A 21262-nucleotide genomic window follows, 5' to 3' on the forward strand; every position below is an offset into this window, starting at 1 on the left:
TGAGACGATCTTTTTATTAGGACTGAAAGGAGGAGTGACGCCAGGGTCCTGCGCCTCCTGCCCACAGTGGGTCCGGCATGGCAGGTGTCCCCACCCCACCCTTCTTGCCCAACCTGGCCTGAGCGGATGTAAGAGTGACCGTCACCGCTCAGTGCTGAAGCCAGCAGGTCCTCCTTGGGCACCGGGGAGCAGGGAGCAAGGGGGTGCAGGCTGCAGCGCGGACCTCCCACCTCGCTCCTAGGGCTGCCCCTCACCCCTGGGCCGCCCCACCCACTCCAGGCTGCCAACAGCCAACCTCCTGGGGGTTGGGAGGACGGGGAAAAAAGGGGGTGATGAAATAACCCCCCCAGGCAAACCTAAAACCCCACCCTACAAAGCAAAACAAAACCCAGAGTGACCAATTCAGCCTTTCCCAAAGGAAGCAGTGCTTATTCCGTGGATTTCTGTAAAAACACCAGCCACTGAAGACGGGAGGGGGGGCCTGCACGGAAGACGAGAGAAAGAAAACCCCAGAAGAAAATGCAAGCATCAGCCCCTCGGCGCTTATCAAAGGAGCGGGTGGTGCGGAGGCGGCCGTCCTCAGGAGCTCCCCAGGAGCCCCAGGAGGCGGGACAGTCTTGCCGCGGCCCCAGCAGCGCCCGTGCAGCGGAGCCCAGGGCAGCGGTGGCGCTTCCAGAACCCTCTGCGCCAGTATCTGGGTCCGTGCGCTCACGCTCAGACGCACAGAGACACGGCTGTTCTTTGGCGTGGGCGTGTCTGTCCACTGGGGGCTCATCTCTCCTTCACGTGGTTCTGTGCCCCACCGCTCCCATCACCGCCCCCGCCGGCGCCTGGACTGCTGCACAGGACCTCCGTGAGGTCGTCCATGACGGCCATCTCCTTAGGGTCAACCAGGCTGAACTCCCTGACGAAAAGGAGGAAGTGGGTGTACAGCGTGTTCAAGTGTCCGTGCAGCTCGAGGGCCAGGGTCTCCTTGAAGTGGGAGGAGTAGATGTGCGCCAGCACGTGGAACAGGTACTTGCAGATCTTCTTCACCAGGGCCTCGAAGGAGGTGGGGAATTCTCTGCCTGGAGGGGAGCCACGGCGTCACGGCCGCGCCCTGGGGCAGTCCCCGCCCTGCCTGAGCCTGTGCTCCAGCAGCTCCCACGGCACTCCCCAGCAGCAGGAGCTTTCCCACTGGGTCAGCCGTGCAGGCCCTGTGTGCCCTGTGCGGCCCCCCCCCCGCAAGCAGCACTCCTCAGGGGCCCACCCAGCCCAGCCCCTGGGTCCTCGGCCCATCCGACACCCACAAGTGGGGAGACTGACTGGGCAGCTGTGCCAGTGCCCTCTGCCACCAGCAGGCCAGGGTCCATCCATACATGCTGCCCAAGCCGGGCTTGGCCCTCAGGTCACCTGGGGTTCTGTGAGGGCCATGCCAGGGCTCCCCATGTGAGTGGGACCAGGGCCGAGGAGGAAGAGGCTGGAGCCCACCCCAGCTGCCGCCGTCAGTCTACAGCCAGGCAGACTGCGCTGGCCTCTTCATGCAGCAGAGGCAGGAGGAGGCCCAAGATGGTCCAGAGAGAGCAGGTGGAGCGGGTCCCTCCCTGGAGCTGGATGGCCTACTAGAGGACCCCCTCCCCCTGCTCACGGGAGCAGCCCTCCTCGCTGCCCTGAGTGCAGGGCTGCTGCCATCTCTTTGGCCCAGGGTCGCCGGCAGCCAGGCCCACGCCCCGTCTGCTGGAAGGACGCACCGTATTTTGTGGGGAAAACGTCCTCATCTGTCACCAGCTTCTGAACGGAGCTCATGACGAAGTCGACGTACTGAGGAGCCGTGCACTTGACCTTCTTTCCCCGCTCGTCATACCAGTGGTACTGTCTGTGGGGACAGCGACAGCCCGTCAGCAGCCCGTCCGACCTGGGAGCCCCAAGGCGCAGAGCCCACCCGCCGTGGGGGAGCTAGCCCCCGACTTCTACGTTACTTTTTAAATGACATTAAAGGTGTATTTTCAACGGATGCAATCCACTTTTCCAGTCTCTTCCCAGGAGGCAGTGGACTCCCCGGCCCGCTGGATGCCCTGGCCCCCATCTAGTACCCCCGCGCCTGTCACTAGAGCAAAGCCCCTTCCTCCACGGGGGCTGCAGCCCAGGCGCAGGCTGAACCAGGAGCAGGCCAGCTCTGGATGCCCATGGGCACCCCCACCCCGCACCCGGGGCAGCCATTCCTGCTCTGGCAGTGGTTAGTCCCCACGGGACAAGGGTTCCAGAGCACCCATAGGGGACAAGAGCACCCCGGGATACGCTTCTCCTACCGTCTGAGTCCAGCCCAAAACAGTGTCCTTTCTACTTCCTGTAAAGACAGATATTCTCCAGCGCGAGTGGCCCCTCGTGCCCCAGAGCAGCGGACACAAATAAGGTCCTGTCAGGACACTGCCGTTAGCCCTGTGGCCCTAGCAAACACCTGCACACACCCTCTCACCCATCCAGGGCCCCAGCCTCTGCCTCACGCCTCCAGGGTGCGCAGAGCAGGGGCCACAGCGGGCGTGCCTGGGTCTGTTCAGCGGTTCCAGCCGGGCTGAAGGTGTGGGGGCATGCGCTGCACATCCGCAGATGTGGGGCATGTACGGACAAACACTGCTGTCGACCAGGGGCCCCTGCCCTACGGAGGGACCCAGGCACTGCTGGGCATCGGGGAACAGAGGGTTAGTCCCTGCAGGCATGCGTGGCCAGGCACCCAAGGGGAAGTGGACAGGCCTTTCCACAGCACCCAGAGGTGTCTGGCTCAGCCTTGGCCGGAGGAAAGCAGAGTTTATGGAGATGTCCGGGAGCCACTAGGAAGCCCCGAGCAGAAGACAAAGCGCCTTGAAGCCCCCACCCCAACATGGCTGTGGGTCAGGGGGCCTCCGCTTGCACATGACCCCTCAGAGTCTACAGGGATGTGGAAACAAAACCCCTCTGGCATCTGCTCCTTGAGGCTGGCAGAAGAAATCCATGAAGTTTCCCTTTTGAGGCTTCAAGCACAAGCTCCATGGGTCTCCATGCTGGTGCAGCAGTGGGACAGGCCTCTGAGGGTCTGTGGAGGGGCTGCCGGAGCACATGGCAAACACCCCTGGATCTTTGAAGAAAACAGTGAGTCCACGGCCCAGAGTAGCCTTGCCATTCTGTGCTAACACCAGCAAACAAGGCGCGTGCCCAGGGCTCTCAGCCACCTGGCACCCGGGTGCCGTGATTTCCGTGCTGGCAGCTATCCTGCAACATGGCGGTGTAGGCTGGGGATCTGGGCCTCTCTGATGAATAATGGTGCCAGGCGTCTTCCTATGTGCTGCTCATCTGCCCTCAGATGAGGGATACAGGCACCCTCATTTCTCTGCGCCCCACTTTACCCTGCTCTGCAGACATGGCATTCTTTTCCTGCTGAGGGTTTACACACAGAAGGTCTACTGGCACCATCGTCTCAACAGCAGGAGCTCACTCCAAGTCACGTTTTAACTAAGGTAGGTACATCGATTTTTAAACATATGATGCTGGTGCACATTTAACAGACTTCAGCACAGTGTGAATGTGACTTCTGTATGTGTCAAAAAACCAAATACCTCTGCGGCTTGCTTTACTGTGGTGTGTCTGGGACCGCGCCCGAGACCTGAGGAGGGCCTGGGTCCTCTTTGGTAGAGCGGTCGTTCAAGTCCGCGGCCCAGTTTTAATTGGGTTATTTCTTTTCTTATTGATGAGTTGTGAGAGTTCTTTACATATATTCTAGATACTTGTCCTCTGTCAGATCTGTGAACATTTTCTTGCTGTTTATATCTTGTCTTTTCTTTCTCTTAATAGCATCTTTCTCAGAGCAGATGGTTTAAATTTTAATAAAGTCTGTTAACTGAATTTTTTTCTTCAAAGGATCATACCTTTGGTGTCATGTTTACTTCTAAAGGTTTTCTATTTAGATTTATAATCCATTTTGAGTTACTGTTCGCATAGGGTGTGAGACTTAGGTTAAGGCGCCTTTCTGAGGGTGCATACAAATAACAAGCTTTCCGAGTGGCATCACCTGCACGCTTCGCTCTACAGGTCTGCTCCTTTGCACCACTGACGGAGGACAGCAAGTCTCAAAACTGGGGGCTGGGATTCCTCCAACTTTATTATTTCGCAAAATTGCTTTAGCTGTTCTGGCTACTGTGGCCCTCTGTGTACGTTTTAGAATCAGCTTCTCTACATCTACAAAACACCCTGCTGGGCTGTACTACGTCAACAGACAAATTAGGGGAGAACTGACATTTTACTATGTTGCAACTTCTAATCCGTGAACAAATGTCTCTCCATTTATTTAGGTCATCTTGAACAGCATTTTGTGGTTTCCAGAGTACAAATCCTGTATACATCTGGGTAAATTCTGTCAGTTTTGTTAGTTTCCCAGAAAGCAGTCTAATCTAGGTTTCATAACTGACGCGCACAGAGCTCTTTGGGGGTTGTTTCCTCATCGCCCCAGTGCACACTGCCAGAGTCTGGTGTCTGTTCCCGGGTCAGACCCACACCGAGCAGCTCTATGGCGGGCCCAGGAGCTCGTAAGGAGATTCCCTGGGCATCTTTCCAGAGCTCTGCTTCTCTGCAGTGCCCTGGTACTTCTCAGTTCCCTAAGGCTTCTCTTCACAGACCTGTGGCCAGAAACCATCCCTTCCTGTGATGGCTCCACATCCAGGGGCAAGCGGGGGCCAGAGAGATGAAAAAAGCAGCAGGGTGCCCAGCAGACAATCTTCTCCAAGATGCAGGACTAAGACAAGGGGTGCTGGGGTTGGGCCCTGGGGTGCAGACTCATCGGCTGAGGGCTCCCAACGTGGACCACAGCGTAGTTAGAGGAAACTGAGGCAGGCCTCAGCTCCCACTTCCGCTGGCTTAGGGGTGAGCACACCCTGCCCCTGGACCTCAGACAAGCCTGCCTCCTTCTCTTAAACTGACTTGTATGAGTTCCGTCCCTCACCTTCAGACGACATCAAAGAAGGCACATTACCTACATTAATTCATAGAAAGCTACAGCAATTCTATCAAGTAGGTTCAGGTGAGGACAGGGAGGAGGAGAGTATTTAAGCTTCCCTAGACTTGGGGCAATATCTGGCAAAGCCATCGTTAAAACGAGGGTCTGCCTGACACCAAAGCTGCTCCTCCGAGAAACCTCCTCATGCACCCACAGCCCCAGGCCTGGCATTTGAGAAGGGTCACAGGGGCAGAGGAGCACGACAGTGCCCCCAGCTCCTGCGTGCTGCCCACGCTCCCTTGAGCCTTGTCACACACCCCACTCTGCTTCCTGCCATCACCCGTCCCCACGGGCATGCGTCGCCGGCACTGCTGTGGAGGCTGCCTTCACGCCATGTCCATGTCTCCTGTCCGGGTACCCCTCGAGCCCGCCACCTAGCCACATGAACCCCACACGCCCCGACATCAGGCCGCTTGGTCGGATCCTGGGCTGGAGAGTGATGAGTCAGCTGCTGTCTACGCCTGCTCCTCCAGGACACAGGTCCGCGCTGTGGCCAGCTGAAGGGCAAGAGGCCGACAGGGTCAAGCACAGAGGGAAGGTTCACCTCTGAGCACCTGCCAGTGTCTAGACTTCCATTGGGTTCTCACGGCGCGAGCTGACCTGTGTTGGATCTGAGGCTGGTGGCTGCTTCCCGCTGGGCCCAGGGTTTGAAAAGCAGTGTTTCTGGGCAGGATGGATTCCAGGATGGAAGACGCATGTGGAAATGAGGCGTACACAGTAGTTCACAGGCGCTTGGGTCACTCCCTGACCTGTTGTGGCCTTACGAGGGCAGGGAGCCTCCCACACCATCCTAGCATGCACATGCCAGCCAGGCCCTCTGCCAGCCTCACCTGCCCTGGGCTGAGAGCCACCGGGCCTGGGCCTCTGCCACAGTGGTCCTCAGACCCTTTTGCCACTGGCTCCGAGGCAGTGGCCTAGCAAAGTACCACATGGCCCACCAGCCTCAAGAGCTGCCAGAAAGCCAAGGCAGTACCTCAGAGTGGTTAAAACTTGGCTGTAAAAGCATATGCATGAGCTCCCGGAACAGTGCAGCCAGCACTAAAGAGAGGATGCTCCCACCCACAGCTGCCAAGCCCCGCAGCCCCTCAGAAGTCAGCAAACCAAGGAAGCAAGTGGTCTCCTCACCCTGGCCCAGCTATTGTCTCGCACGCACACACAAGCACACATCAAGGGCTCTGAGTAAGAACGCTTACTGACTGGAAAAAGTCACTAAAACAGAGAATACCTGTCAACTGCAGGAAATGTACCTGCCACTGAGCCTGAAGCTGGCCTGGCCATGTCAGACCCCTACTCACGTGTGGCACACAGCCATCGTCTGACACGTCTCTCCGGTGCAAAATTCTGAGATTGTGCTGTACTGTAGGTTGATGTGGTGGAAAAAAGTTGTTGCTGGAAGAAAAGAGAGAAAGGGCCAGACATGAAAATGCTGTCCCAATGACGCGTGCTGGGGAGGAGGCAGTCCCAGAGAACACATTCCCTCCTCTACCTCCAGGGCCTGGGCGGCCACACAGTGAGGCCCAAGAAAGGGTCCCACAGCTCACCTGGCCAGCAGCACCTAGCCTGCGAGCCCAGCCACCGCCAGGTGACAGGGAGGGGAAGCAGGCCACTAGCAGGGCCTTCATGGCCCTTTACTCAGCTGTTTATGGCTTTTCCCACGCCGTTCACGCCACAAAGTGGGGTCTGCAGATGAGATGCACAACCTGGGTTCTCACTGTCTGACACTGAGGCCCAGGGACACCAGACAGCCAGATCATGGCGCTGCCCTCACCTCCACCCCGGCCCAGCCAGACCACAGCTCTGCCCTGGGCGGTGGGCTCCATCCCAGCCCCTCGGCAGTGGCCCCTGGCCCAACACGTACTGTTGCTTGCCAGCCACTCGTTGAGATCGATTTCCCGGGGCAGCACCACCAGCTCCTTGAACTCAAAATCGGTGATTCTGGATTTGGTATACTCTGGCTCCAGATAGATCTTCTTCTCTTCTGGAGCGGGTTTCTTTCCATTCGGCTTGGCTTTAGACTTCCTGCCCAGAGAGAGAAGGCACAGCCAGGTTACGACATGCCCAATCATGCCAGGCCTGCCCAATGGGCCGGGCCCCCTGACATAAAGGGGCGTCTCCTCTGGTCCCCACTGAGAGAGAGGCACAGGAAGACAGCTCCTCTGCGCACTGCCTTCGTACTCTTCCTGCCTCGCATCCATCTGGGCCTGCAGCTGGGCGAGGGAAGGGTCCACCAACAGACTCCAGGCAGACCCTCCCCTGCCTTCTAACGGGTGGGCCCTCACCCTGCCAGCCTGAGAGGGTGGAGGAGAATGGCTCTCCCTGGCCCCTTCGACGGCACAGCTGCACAGCACCCAGCAGACTGCCTCACTGGAGCCGCAGCTGTTCCCAGGCCGCACTCCGCCACCCAGCACGCCCAGCTCCACCCTCCCAGGTCAGCTTGCTGGGGGACGCTGCGGTGAGTTCCATGGCATCCCCCACCCCGACTATTCTCGTCTCAGAGTCGAGTCCAGGCACATATTTGGCAGGCCACAAAGTCAAAACCCTATCTGTAAAAACGCTACGAGGTCACAGGTCGGGGGAGAGGCTCACAGTGGCTCGTCCACACCGTGCGCCCAGGCAGCAGGGCCAGGAGGAGATGGGCTGACATACACGAGCACGTGTGCTGAAGTGGAGAATGCTGGCGTGTGCAGGGACACACAGCCTACATGCCTGTGCTCACATACACCCGACACCTCAACAGACAGACATAGCACAGAGGCGTACTGAGGGGCCAGCACGCACACCTGTCAGGTGGGAGGCGGCGGAGACTTGGGCGGCTTGTGAACTAACAAATACATATTTTCTAAGTTTCTTAGTTTTGATTTCAATACAGTGAGCATCAGCAGCCGAAACCCACACAAACAAAAGTTCTTTGGGGTCCTCAGACCAAAACATCAGGGAGTTGCCAATGCCAGATCCAGGGTGGACTGAGGGTCTGGGCATCACGGACGCAGGAAGAGAAGGGGCTTGGGGCAGAGTCTGTGGGGCTGTTGGAGGCAGGTGGGCGCAGCTAGGCAGAAGGCTTGGGGGACAATGCCTACACAGGGGGAGGCACTGGCCAGCGGCGGAGGTGATGCTGAGGGCCCAGTGCTCGCACCCACAGCCCCAGCCCACCCCTCAGGAGGGCCCCCCACGAGTCAGCGAGTCAGCACAGCTGTTCAGCTTTGCTCTCGGGGTTGGGGGGCGGGCAGCATGGGCCAGGCCACCTCAGAGACTTTTTCATGGACACCAAGCACATGCTCAGCAAAACCAAGCCTAAACACCTTAGCTGCATCTCAAGAGCCAAATACTTCCAAAATGACATCACCTCAGTACCTTCCCAACAAAATGAAATACAGTGAAATAAAAAATACAATTTACTCATCTAAAAAATTAAGCCCAGAAACAAACAGGTGTGCCTAGACAAGAGGAGAGTTTTGACTTGAAGGAGGGTCCGGTCCCATGGCGCCATCTGGGCGGAACCACATGGCTACCGCCACCAGACGTCAAACAGGGCGCAGGGAGGGCATAGGGGCGGGCTTCGTTGGCCCCTGCCCACTACCGGTGGCTTGGAGAGTTCCCACAGGACAAGGTCGGTGAGGACGGAGGCCACAGCTCCCCAGGCCCCTGCAGGGGTCTCCTCACCATGTTAAAGTTTGGAACTGGGTTCTTGGGGAGAAGGGTGAGAAACCGAAGGAAAACTCCTAAAATAGGAAGCTCTTGCTTAAGGCAAATATCATCATTGTTCTAAAAACCATAAATCAATATGGTCATGAGCCTCACCAACCCAACGACTATCAACTCTTGAGCAGGAATTATCTGAGAGGCCTCACAACGGAGGACAACAGCGGCACAAGGCGGCCGACCAGGGCCAGGGCCCAGGGCCACGGCAGGCCCCCTATACCCTGCCTGGGGGTCTGGGAACTAGGGGGTCAGCTTCTGGAGGTGCCATCTGGGAAGGGGCAGGTCTGAGGGGTCAGGGTACTTGGGAGCCCCAGTAAAGATGTGAACAGTGTCAGAAGCCCCTGGGCCATGCAGAGAATGGTCGCAAGTATAAACCAAGCAGCCACAGGGACAGAGAAGGCCGGAAGGAGGGAGCTGGAGGGATGGAAGTGTTTGTTCTCCAGCTTCCAAAGACGGGAGACGACACTGACAGGGATCCATGCAAGGCTGGGGGTGCAGGAGAAGCCCCTCCATGATGCTCCCCAGAGTGGTGAGTGGGCAGGAGGCAGCATACCGGAAAGACGGTCAATCTCTTGACTGCACAGACCATGCTTCACAGACGCAGGGACACCCCCTTGGCCCAGCCCCCCCATGCCCATTCAGCCAGAGGCCACGTGCCGCATGTGTCTTTGCCCAGGCTGGGCCTGACCTCACGCTCGGGGCAGCCTCCTGGTGTTTGGAGTGGAGTCCCTTCACTTCCGTCCCCTCAGTTTACCCGTTGCTGCACAGGGCACCAGGTGTCCCAGGGACTCGTCGTCCTGGTCACCGTGGAGACACAGTGCCTGGACAGCACATGGAAAGCAGCTCCCACCCAGGAAGAAATGGTGGCCCCACAGAGGGCCCAGAGGTGAAGGTCTTTATAGCTCCCCAACCTTGCCTTTTTTTTCTTTCTGGTTTTGAAAAATTGCTAATGGTTTATTTAAGAGAAAGAGGAAGGAAGAATGTGCCCTGAATGCCAGGGAAATGCTTTCCTTCCAGATTCTCACAACAGAACTTCGCCTTAAAAGGCACCGTGTACTCAAGCTCAGGACAGGGCAGTGTGGGCGGCCAGTGCCGGGGGGAGGGGGGCATGCAGTCCTCACTACCCAGTCATGGCCCTGTCCCCCCTCCCCCGTGCCTGGAATTCCATCCCCAGCCTGGCACTTGCTTACAGCGGTTTTCACTGTTGCTTCTCCATCTGTTAAATACCCTACTCATCCTTTAGGACCCAGCTACATGGCACCTCCTCCATGAAGTCTTCCAAGATGCCCCCAATGAAATTAGCCGCTGTCTCTCCTGTCTTTCCACAGAATGTTACCCGACCTTCTGTGGCTGCCCCCCACAATCTCAGGACAGAGCCGACCGTGCCTTTCTGTCTTCCTCAGGGCTCGTCTCCACCTCGACCCTCTCCCACCAGGCACATGGCTGAGTCCAGGCATCTGCATTGTCAGCTGCAGCCATGGTGGCTGACTGGAACTAATGACTGGGAGGAAAGTAGCACCAACCCGCCCAGGTCTCCAAAATCTCACACCTTAACTCAGAAAAGGACCACTGTGGTGAGCTAACAGGCAGGACCTCTGGTTTCTACTTTCTTTCACTGTAAAGGCTTTCCCGATGGGGTGCCCAGCTCTGTGGGAGAGAGAGGGCATCACAGATGGAGACCAGAAGCCCAGCAGGACACAGCACCGCAGACGTGTCCATAACTGGCTGGGAGCCTCTGAGGAATCCTCCCAAGACTGCCAGGCACCTCCAACCCTTACCAAAAGGCCTGCTGAGTTTGGATACCAGGAAAGAAGGGCTGGATAAGCAAGACATTTACCTTCATTTTAACAATCACAACCCATTAAATTTGCAGGCACACCTGGGATCAGTACACTGGAGGAAAAGTAAATCTTGGTACGGGGGAGACACTGCAGCAGCCCTGCCTCCAGCGAGCATGGATGGCGACCCCATCCCACACTGCTCTGGGAGCTATGGGGGCACATCCCAACTGACCACCATGGTGAGGGCCAGGAGAGCACCTGCCCTTCACCACCTGCACACGCACACACATGCATACACCCTTGCATGCACAGGGCCCCCCTCATACATGTTCACGTGCACTCATGCAATGCTCATACGTGTTCACACATGCTTACATGCCTGTGCACACACACACAAGCACCCTGAGATGCACACTCACATGCTTTCATTCTTGTAGATGCACACTTACACACTTCCTCACAAGAACCTGCACGTGTCCTGAAGGAGCTCCTTTAAACCCCTTTCTGGGCAACACTGGCAGATGGAGGAGGGACCATGGCAGCAGGTCAGAAGAGGATCCTTTGACCTCATCCCCCAGAGAACCTGCAGTCACCAGTGCAGCTGGAGCCTCTGCCTGGGTGACAGGCAGCTGCTGAGCAGGGCCAGGCGCCGCGTCCAAGGCCACAGCCAGGGACCAGGAGTGGTCATGAGAGCAGGCGGCCCCTCTACCTACCAAGGCCTCTTGGAGGCAAGAAATGGCCCTTCTCTCCCTGGGCACGGTAAGCCCACCCTGGGCACCAGTCTTGGCCCCCCCACCGCCTGTCCCAGCAGAGGCCCCCACCCCTGCCCCCACCCCACCCTGCACAGGCACGTAGGTTGTCACCTGAGCACTTTGCTGACGGCCTGAAGAACCATTTTGCAGCTCAGCCTTGGGTTGGGGGGCTGGCTGAGTAGAGTAGGGGCTGCGGGCAGATGATAGTGGTCTCTGTGCATGGTGGGGTGGAATGTGTGGTGGGAGCCGCAGGGGCTCCAGCCATCTCCCTCAGAGGCCGCCAGGTCCCAGCCCCACGGTCGGCACCCTTGTCCTGGCCAATGGGATGCACTGGGGAAGGGCTCCTGCTGGGAGGCACGGCAGCTGCTCCATCTAAAGAGCAGGCAGGGCCAAGTCTGGTTAAATAGGGTGCCTGACTCGCCTGCTCAGACAGGCGTCAGGAGGGCGTAGCACAGAGGTCAGCTGGGGAGCAGCTTGCTCCAGCCACTGCCAAGGCCTGCCGTCAGGACAGGACGTGACGGGGGGTGCTGTTCATAGAAATGGAAGACGCCCCCTGCTCAAGGGCCCCACTGAGAAGCCAGGCGGCACCAGGAAATGGCCTGGTGCTGACCCCTCCCTGGTCTTAGATTCAGCTGTCAGCACAGAGTGGGGTTTCCCCAACGTCTCAAGTGAGTGCTGTGTGGCGACAGGGTCTCCACGATCGCCGAGATCAGGGCCCCATCAATGGCGGGGACGTGCTACCAAAGGCAGGAATAGCTCCTCCTGGCACTGGGCTGGGCAAGGAGTGGGGGTGGGGGGCAGAGACGCCCCCAGAAGGTGCAAAGATAAGTCAGGTAAGAAGCCACAGAGGCAAGTTCACACTCACAGGGACATACACAAATGCTCTGCTCTCTGTGCCCATCCCACAGCCACTCTGTACAGGCCGAGGGAATGTCTGAAGGGAGACCTGACTTTAGGACATGTGCTTTCCAGGGCACACTTGGGAGAAGACGCTGCCCAGGGCTTTGGGGTGCCAGGAGGCTTCTGGAAGCCTGGAGCCCCCAGCCTGAGGGGAAGAGGGAATGACCTCTGGACACCCCTCTGTGGACATGCAATGTCGCCCCAAGCAACAAAGTACCCAATGTGCCCTCACCTCCACGATGCCAAGAGTAGGACATGAATTCCAGCTGAACGTGCCTGCACCAACTGCAGTGACATCCTGCTACTGGACGACAGCTGAGGGAATCCTCATAAGCTGGGAGCCAGACCCCATGCAGGCAGGGTCACACCGACACCCAGGCTCATGTCCCACAAGCAGGCAGGCCAGCAGTCTCGGCCACAGAGCAGTCCAGGCGCCGAGGCCAGAAGACAGGCCACCAAAGCCTCCTGGCCTGCACGGGACATGCATGAGACCTGGCACGTTGTGCTCACATTTGGCCTGGATGCCTGAGCTCGTGCCTCAGGCTGGTAGCGTCACATGGAGACCCCACACCTCTGATCCCTAGGCTCCCTGCGGGTAGCACCCCACAGCCCCATGGTCCCCTCGTTGCCTGCCAAAGCCCCCGGCCCAGTCACCCACCCTGAATTCCACTAGGCTGAGAGATGAACTCCAGCCTGAGCACCTGGAGACACGGCCGGTGGAGCTCAGGAGGCAAGGACAGGAGAGACTGGGCCTCACTACCACTTGGTGCGCTTGCAGGGTGAAAGGCTGGCACCCGGCTCTGAGAGAAGACCCAGTTTCCAGGTAGGCGCCTCCATGGCCCTCTGTGATGCTTCTGTCTTTCGTGCACCTCACTCCTGGCTGGTCACCTGGGAGCACAGAGTGGGGAGCAGAAAGCAGTGTGGGGAGCACAGATCACTGGGTGGGGAGCAGAGAGCACAGGGTTGGGAGCACAGAACACAGGACAGGGAGCATAGAACACAGGGTGGGGAGCCAAGCACAGAGCACAGGATGGGGAGCACAGAACACAGCACAGGGGGCATAGAACACAGGGTGGGGAGCCAAGCACAGAGCACAGGATGGGGAGCACAGAATACAGGACAGAGAGAACAGAGCACAGGGCGGGGAGCACAGAACACAGGACAGAGAGAACAGAGCACAGGGTGGGGAGCACAGAGCACAGGGCGGGGAAGATAGAACACAGGGTGGGGAGCAGAAAGCACAGGGCAGGGAGAACACAGCACAGGGTGGGGAGCTGGGGAGCACAGAGTACAGGGTGGGAGCACAAAGCAGGCAGCCAGAGGTGATGAGACTAGGGCAAAGGTGGAGGTCCCCAGGTAGCCCTGGGGCTAGGGGAGACTCCTAGAAGACAGGCATTTTGAAGGAGCATTCTGGCAGCTGGAAGGGGCCAGAGTCCAGAAGTGATAATGTGGGCAAAGGTGTGGAGAGAAGGCTGGAGGGGTGGGTGGGGGGGCTTGTAGGAAGAGCAGCTTGGGTACTAGAGAGGATGGTAGGGGCAGGGTGGAACACCAAGGGCCCGCAGAAGCCATCAATGCAGGGAGCCTGCAAGAAGCCCAGCCGGGGCCAGGGGGCTCAGTTCCCTCCTGGCCTGCTCTGAGCTCTAGCCTCCTCTATGTGGAGACAGCAGGCAGGTAGGCAATGCAGCTGAGAGGCCCAGCTGGAGACTTATTCGGGGTGGGAGTGCACAGGTGGTACAGGCATACTGGGGGCACAGAAGGGGGCCCGGGACTGCCTCTGAGGAGCCCCCATCTAATGGCTGATGGTAAAGGCCGCAGAGAGTCCAAGGAGGCAGGAAGACAGCAGTGTTCCATCATCTCTGGCCCAAGAGGGGCCTCTCCTAAGTCAGTGAGGAATGAGTGAGGATTGAGAAGGGAGGGCAGGCTGAGTGAGATGGGCCAGAAAGAGAAAAGATGCTGGCACTGGGACGGTACGTGGTGGCTGCAAGCAAGCGGGCATGCCAGCTGGCTGGGGTGGGCAGGCAGATGCCTCAACAGTTGTGTAAGACGGCCAGGGAGGGGCGGGTGGACCACCCCTCCAGGCCACAGTGGTCATCTGTGTCACGGAAGACAAGTCTTGTTGGCTCTTGGAAAAGTTTCCGCACTTGTTTACCGATTCTTTGCCAGTTTCTTCTATGTGACGGGCTGAAAACTGGGCTCATTTCTAGACGCCAACTTATTTTTTATTTGCTTTAATAAAAGAATCAAACAAAAATGTAAACAGCTTGCATGCTGGCCAACCACACAAGCCTGGGAGTAGAAGGAAAAAGGCAGCCAGGGGCAGATGACCCGGCCCGTGGGGACACTCCCAAGGGACAGGCAGCTTGGCAAGGTGTGGGGTCCATGAGTAGCATCCCAGGGCCAGGCTGTGGTACCCGCGGCACGAGCTCAATGCCTCCCGGTGCGGTCAAGCCTCCTGCATGGCGAGAATTCCATAAGCTTCCATGAAACAAGCCATCTCTGCCCCAAATGTCATAGTTTAGCAGGACCCACCTTCACCCCGTTAGGCCTGCTATGACTGCAATGTGGCAGGTGTGGCCCAGCCACCGCTTCATGGTCAGGCTGAAGTATGCACTGTCGCCAGCAGAACAGCATTATGATAAACGAGAAAAAGCCAAGAGAGCCAGAGTGAAAGTCAAAAAAATCTTTACAAAAGGAAAGGCATCTATGTGGCTCACCATGCACTCTGACAGCACTAGGCCCTAGACAGGCATCCAGGGATGCCACCCAAATGTTCATGCCTTCACTGGTTCATGCGTTCATTCACGCCAACATGGTTGGTTTGTTTTGCTCACTTCCTTCCTTTATGGCACTACAAGATGGTCCAGGCTCACCTTATGTGTTCTAGGCTCTGCCCTAGAGTCAGCTATGTCTCAAGGAGCCCAGGTTCCTTTGATGGGAGAAGGGCTTAGAACCAAGACCTGAGGGAGGGGGTGCTCGCTGCGGCTGGGGTGCTGCTCTTCTCAGCCGCTCAGCAGGCAGAGAGGAAACAGACTAGACCCAAACTCTGTCCATCCACAGGCAGCCACCAGGTCTGCAGGGAGCTAAGCATGAGGTCCCCACGGAACCTCCAGCTCTAAGCCCACCCGGCCTCTTGCCTCCAATCACCCCAACAGTGGGAAAAGGTGGAAGAGGAGGTACGAAGCCCACAGGGCCATCCTGGCCCAGCAACCCTCCTAAGCATGGGGGAAGATCATCTCACTTACAAGCAAGCAGGAAAAAAGCATTACGGTTGAATCCAATTAAAACACTCCAGGCAAGATGCAGGCTCAAAACCAGAAAAAAACTGTAACTGAATGAATTAAAATGAGAAAGTCAGAAATAAAGTGATTGCAGAAAAAACCCAAAAAGAGAGGGAAAAGAACTAAAAAAAAAAATTAGATATGAAAGCACAAGCTATCTCTGACACGAAGTCTAAACTAGAAGGAACACAGAAACAGACACAAAACAGTAATGGAAGACGGGAAGGAGAACTGTTTTAAACGAGAAAGAAATGAAGGACTTTCCACCTCGGCCCATGTTGGGATAACTGGCGCTGCACGTGACCTCCACCACTGACAACTACAAAACTGGGTAAAACAAACGCTGGATGAGAAGCAACAGAAGGCAGGACCCTGGGAGACCGGGATGTGTGAGTGGGCGGCACCGTCCTGGCCAGTATGGCTGCCCCACAACCTCTAGCATACCAAGGAAAGAACACAAAAAAAGATGAGAAATGCGAAGAACTGGGAAAATAGAGCTCATAGACGGGAAGAAAAAAAAGTTACAGAAATATACCCAGAAATGACAGAGATGCTGGAAATAGCAAAAAGAACACTGAAACAATGACTAAAAATGTATTCCAGGACGCAGAAGGACGAACACAATGACTAAAACGTTAGAAATCTCAAAAAACACAAAACTCCAGTAAAGAATCAGCATGACTCCCAGGGATGAGCCTGGCCCTGGCATCACGGGATTAAGAAAGCCTTCTTGACCAAAAGGAAGAAATAAAACTAAGTAAGGTGTTGGTGGCTGAGATTGCAAATAGAGCTGAGAGCTCTGTTCTGGAGGTTGCTTGTATGCAAGCTTCAGCAGATATTGCCAGCAGTCACGGTGTGCCAACCCCCAACCAGCAGGGTTCCTACAAACCCTAGAATACCCTGGGCTCTAGCCAAGACTCTATAAAAGTTTTACTTATTAAATTTATTTTTACATAAACTTAAAAGCCTCCAGATGGCTCCTAGGCCAGATAAGCCCTGACACCCGGGGGCACCTTGGCTCCCAGGGAATCCACCAGGTTCACGCCTCCACCCCGTCATGGCGACGCCCCTTTCAGGCTCGAAGAAGTTAAAATGGTCATTGCCCAGACAGAGCTGAAGATGGAGAGAACGAGCACGTGGGAGGGAGGAGGTGCAACTGAGAAATTAGGATTCAACAAATGGTTACAACTATTCATCAATATAGAGATACTTCTTTTTAGTTTCTAGTGTTAGAAGAGCCAGAAGGAAATACCTGACACTGCTGAATTGTAATCCAGTAGCCTGGCTCTTTGATAACGACTGTATAACTATACAGTTTTTATCGTGTGACCGTATGATTGTAAAAACCTTGTGACTGACACCACCTTTATCCAGTGTATGGGTAAAGGAGCAATAAAATAAAGACATGCATGAAAATAATAATAGATTGGGGATATGGGGGAAATATCCCTATGTAAACTATGGGTGATAATTAACAGTACGACTTTAATAATATGTCATGAACTGTAACTACAGTTAAATAAAACAGGAATATCAAAAAAAAGCTGTCATCAATTTTAACAAATTTTCCTCACCAATACAAGTGTCTGAATGCAAAAATAAATGTAACAAAAAAATAAATATTTGTAGAATGCAGCTAAATCAGAGCTTTCAGGGAAATTTATATCTCGAAATGCTTATAGAAGAGAAAGTATAAAATCAATGATCTACACTTCCACCTTAAGAAACCAGAGACAGAAAGTGCATATTTCAAACCAAAGTTAACAGAAGGAAGAAAATAAGGAGCAGAAATCACTGAAACAGAGAACGGGCAGAAAATAAAGAAAAATTAAATACAAAGTTTGCTTTAAAAGGTTCAAGAAAATTAACCAATTTGTCAGCTCATCTGATAGAAAACGAAAGAAGGTGGAAGGAGGAAATGTTGGGGTAGGGAAAAGAATAGGGAGAAAGGGCACAAAACATCAGTATCAGAAAGTGGGACGTCACTGTAGATCCTACTAGCATTAAAAGGATAGCAAGGGGAAAAAAAACGGGGTATGGCCAAGATGGTGGCTTAGCAATGTGTGCGTTTTAGTTCGTCCTCCAGAACAACTACTAAATAACCAGAAACAGTACAGAACAGCTCCTGGGGCCATGTCAGTGACCAGACACACAGTGTACCCCAGTCTAGACCAGCTGGACCGGCTCTGAGCCCCCCCAGAACTGTGAGTTCCCCAAGCTGCACCGGCTGGCACCCCTCCCCCACAGGCTGCTTCCCAGAGGGGAAAGGAAACAGACTTTACCAGCAACAGGGGCTGAGTCCAACCAAACGCCAATTGTGGAAATAATCAACAAATTCTGACTACTAAAAATAGGCCCCCAGCTCAGGTGAACCTGGTCAAAGTGGAGGTCGCTCATTGGGCTAACGGAAAAAGAGGAAAGGGGAGGAAACGGAGGGTTTTTTGCCTGTGTTTCTACGGAGGCTTGGTTGCCTCTAGATTCAGTGGTGGGACTTCTTGGGCTGCAACTGCCCCAGGCATAGGCAGAAACGGGCCTTTGGGGAGGGGTGAAGCCCAACTCAGGTGGAATCCCTCCCTCAAGGAATTCAGACACCAGGGCTTGGTAATTTGAAGCCATTAAAACCAGCCGACAACCTCTCCTCTGTCTCCACCATGCCCCCAGCCAAAGTTAAAGGTGCCACATCATCTTATGCTGGTGGGACCTGCAGGCAGACAAGCACCACATACTCTTATCCTGGGTAGGAAAAGAAAAACAGAGCCGAGAGACTTCACAGGAAAGTCTTTCAACCTGCTGGGTCTCACCCTCGGGGAAAACCGACTCAGGTGACTCCTTCCCCCTGATAGGAGCCCAGTTTAGTCCGGGAAAACCTGGCTGGAGTCTATATTACCTATGTAGACCCTCCCTAAGGGTGGGGGGGGGAAAGGTACCATACAATCAGGGCAAGAAAGAAGAAAACAAGAACTGAAAAATTATCCTCTGTTAAGCAAAACCTAAGCTAGAGGTCGAGAAAAAAATGAACTGAATGTCAAAGAACAGACAGACAACAAATTCATCCAGCAAGAAAACCCTAGGTAAGAGAAGTGAAAGCAATCTCCAGAATAAACTAATTAAGGTAATTAAATGACTAGACACCAGCAAAAAATAACAAATCACACCAGGAAAATTGAAGATATGTCCCAGTCAAAGGAACAAACCAATAGTTCAAAGGAGATACAAGAGCTGAAACAATTAATTCAGAATATACGAACAAACATGGAAAACCTCATCAAAAACCAAATCAATGAATTGAGGGAGGATATGAAGGCAAGGAAGGAACAAAAATAAGAAATGGAAAGTCAGAAAAAAACAAATCACAGAACTTATGGGAATGAAAGGCACAGTAGAAGAGATGAAAAAACAATGGAAACCTACAATGGTAGATTTCGAGAGACAGAGGATAGGATTAGTGAACTGGAGGATAGCACATCTGAAATCTGACAAGAAACAGAAACTATAGGGGAAAAAAAATGGAAAAATATGAGCAGGGACTCGGAATTGAATGATAATATTAAGCGCACGAACATACGTGTTGTGGGTGTCCTGGAAGGAGAAGAGAAGGGAAAAGGAGGAGAAAAACTAATGGAAGAAATTATCACTGAAAATTTCCCAACTCTTATGAAAGACCTAAAATTACAGATCCAAGAAGTACAGCGCACCCCAAAGAGAATAGATCCAAATAGACGTTCTCCAAGATACTTACTAGTCAGAATGTCAGAGGTCATACAGAAAGAGAGGATCCTGAAAGCAGCAAGAGAAAAACAATCCATCACATACAAGGGAAACCCAATAAGACTATGTGTAGATTTCTCAGCAGAAACCATGGAGGCAAGAAGACAGTGGGATGATATATTTAAATTACTAAAAGAGAAAAACTGCCAACCAAGAATTCTATACCCAGCAAAATTGTCCTTCAAAAATGAGGGAGAAATTAAAACATTTTCAGACAAAAAATCACTGAGAGAATGTGTGACCAAGAGACCAGCTCTGCAAGAAATACTAAAGGGAGCACTAGAGACAGATACGAAAAGACAGAAGAGAGAGGTGTGGAGAAGAGTGTAGAAAGAAGGAAAATTAGATATGACATATAAAATACAAAAGGCAAAATGGTAGAGGAAAGTACTACCCAAACAGTAATAACACTAAATGTTAATGGATTGAACTCCCCAATCAAAAGAACATAGACTGGCAGAATGGATTAAAAAACAGGATCCTTCTATATGCTGTCTACAGGAAACACATCTTAGACCCAAAGATAAACAGAGATTGAAAGTGAAAGGTTGGGAAAAGATATCTCATGCAAATAACAACCAGAAAAGAGGAGGAGTAGTTATACTAATATCCAACAAGTTAGACTTCAAATGTAAAACAGTTAAAAGGGACAAAGAAGGATACTATGTACTAGTAAAAGGAACAATTCAGCATGAAGACATAACAATCATAAAAATATCTATGCACCGAACCAGAATGCCCCAAAATACATGAGGCAAACACTGCAAACACTGAAAAGGGAAATAGACACATGTACCATAATAGTTGGAGACTTCAATTCACCACTCTCATCAATGGACAGAACATCTAGACAGAGGATCAATAAAGAAACAGAGAATTTGAATATTACAGTAAATGACCTAGACTTAACAGACATTTATAGAACATTACACCCCATAACAGCAGGATACACCTTTTTCTCAAGTGCTCATGGATCATACTCAAAGATAGACCATATGCTGGGTCACAAAGCAAGTCTCAACAAGTTTAAAAAGATTGAAATCATACAAAACACTTTCTCAGATCATAAAGGAATGAAGCTGGAAATCAATAATAGCACCAGAAAATTCACAAATACGTGGAGGCTCAACAACTACTCTTAAACAACCAGTGGGTCAAGGAAGAAATTACTAGAGGAATCAGTAAATATCTCGAGGCAAATGAAAATGAAAACACAACATATCAAAACTTACGGGATGCAGCAAAGGTAGTGCAAAAAGGGAAATTTATTGCCCTAAATGCCTGTATCAAAAAAGAAGAAAGGGCAAAAATTCAGGAATTAACTGTCTACTTAACTGTCAGGAAGAACTGGAGAAAGAACAGCAAACAAACCCCAAAGCAAGCAAAAGGAAAGAAATAACAAAGATAAGAGCAGAAATAAAGGAAATTGAGAACATGAAAACAATTGAGAAAATCAATAAAACCAGAAGCTGGTTCTATGAGAAAATCAATAAGATTGATGGGTCCTTAGCAAGATTGACAAAAAGTAGAAGAGAGAGGATGCAAATAAATAGGATCAGAAATGGAAGAGGAGACATAACCACTGACCCCACAGAAATAAAGGAGGTAATAACAGGATACTATGAACAACTTTACGCTAATAAATACAACAATGTAGATGAAATGGACAAGTTCCTAGAAAGACATGAACAACCAACTTTGACTCAAGAAGAAATAGCCAAAATGTCCATCAACAGACGAGTGACTAAACAAACTGTGGTATATACATACGATGGAATATTATGCAGCTTTAAGACAGAATAAACTTATGACGTATGTAACGACATGGATGGAACTTGAGAACATTATGCTGAGTGAGACTAGCCAAAAACAAAAGGACAAATACTGTATGGTCTCACTGATAGGAACTGACATTAGTAAATAAACTTGGAATATTTCACTGGTAACACAGACCATCAGGAGATACAAATAGGGTAAGATATTGGGTAATTGGAGCTGAAGGGATACAGACTGTACAACAGGACTGAATATAAAAACTCAGAAATGGACAGCACAATACTACCTAACTGTAATACAATTATG

At 53.0% G+C, this 21262-nt stretch overlaps 1 protein-coding gene across 2 annotated transcripts in view; it reads right to left on the reverse strand.

The window, feature by feature from the left end:
* The window catches only part of MOB2 (MOB kinase activator 2), a 100475-nt gene continuing 79213 nt past the window's right edge, over positions 1-21262 (reverse strand). Inside the window, exons 1-5 of one of the 2 annotated variants that reach the window (XM_077115340.1) lie at positions 11346-11612; positions 6861-7021; positions 6298-6391; positions 1731-1855; positions 1-1067 (exon numbers count right to left, since the gene is read on the reverse strand). In XM_077115340.1, coding sequence (XP_076971455.1) covers positions 772-1067; positions 1731-1855; positions 6298-6391; positions 6861-7021; positions 11346-11455 — 786 coding nt within the window. In that variant the 5' untranslated portion in view covers positions 11456-11612 and the 3' untranslated portion in view covers positions 1-771. Of the gene's footprint in view, positions 1068-1730; positions 1856-6297; positions 6392-6860; positions 7022-11345; positions 11613-21262 lie in introns of those variants that run through there. The other variant, XM_077115341.1, reaches the window with a different exon arrangement.

This window comes from Tamandua tetradactyla, chromosome 9 (assembly GCF_023851605.1).
Source record: "Tamandua tetradactyla isolate mTamTet1 chromosome 9, mTamTet1.pri, whole genome shotgun sequence".
In the NCBI taxonomy this organism is placed as follows: Eukaryota; Metazoa; Chordata; class Mammalia; order Pilosa; family Myrmecophagidae; genus Tamandua; species Tamandua tetradactyla.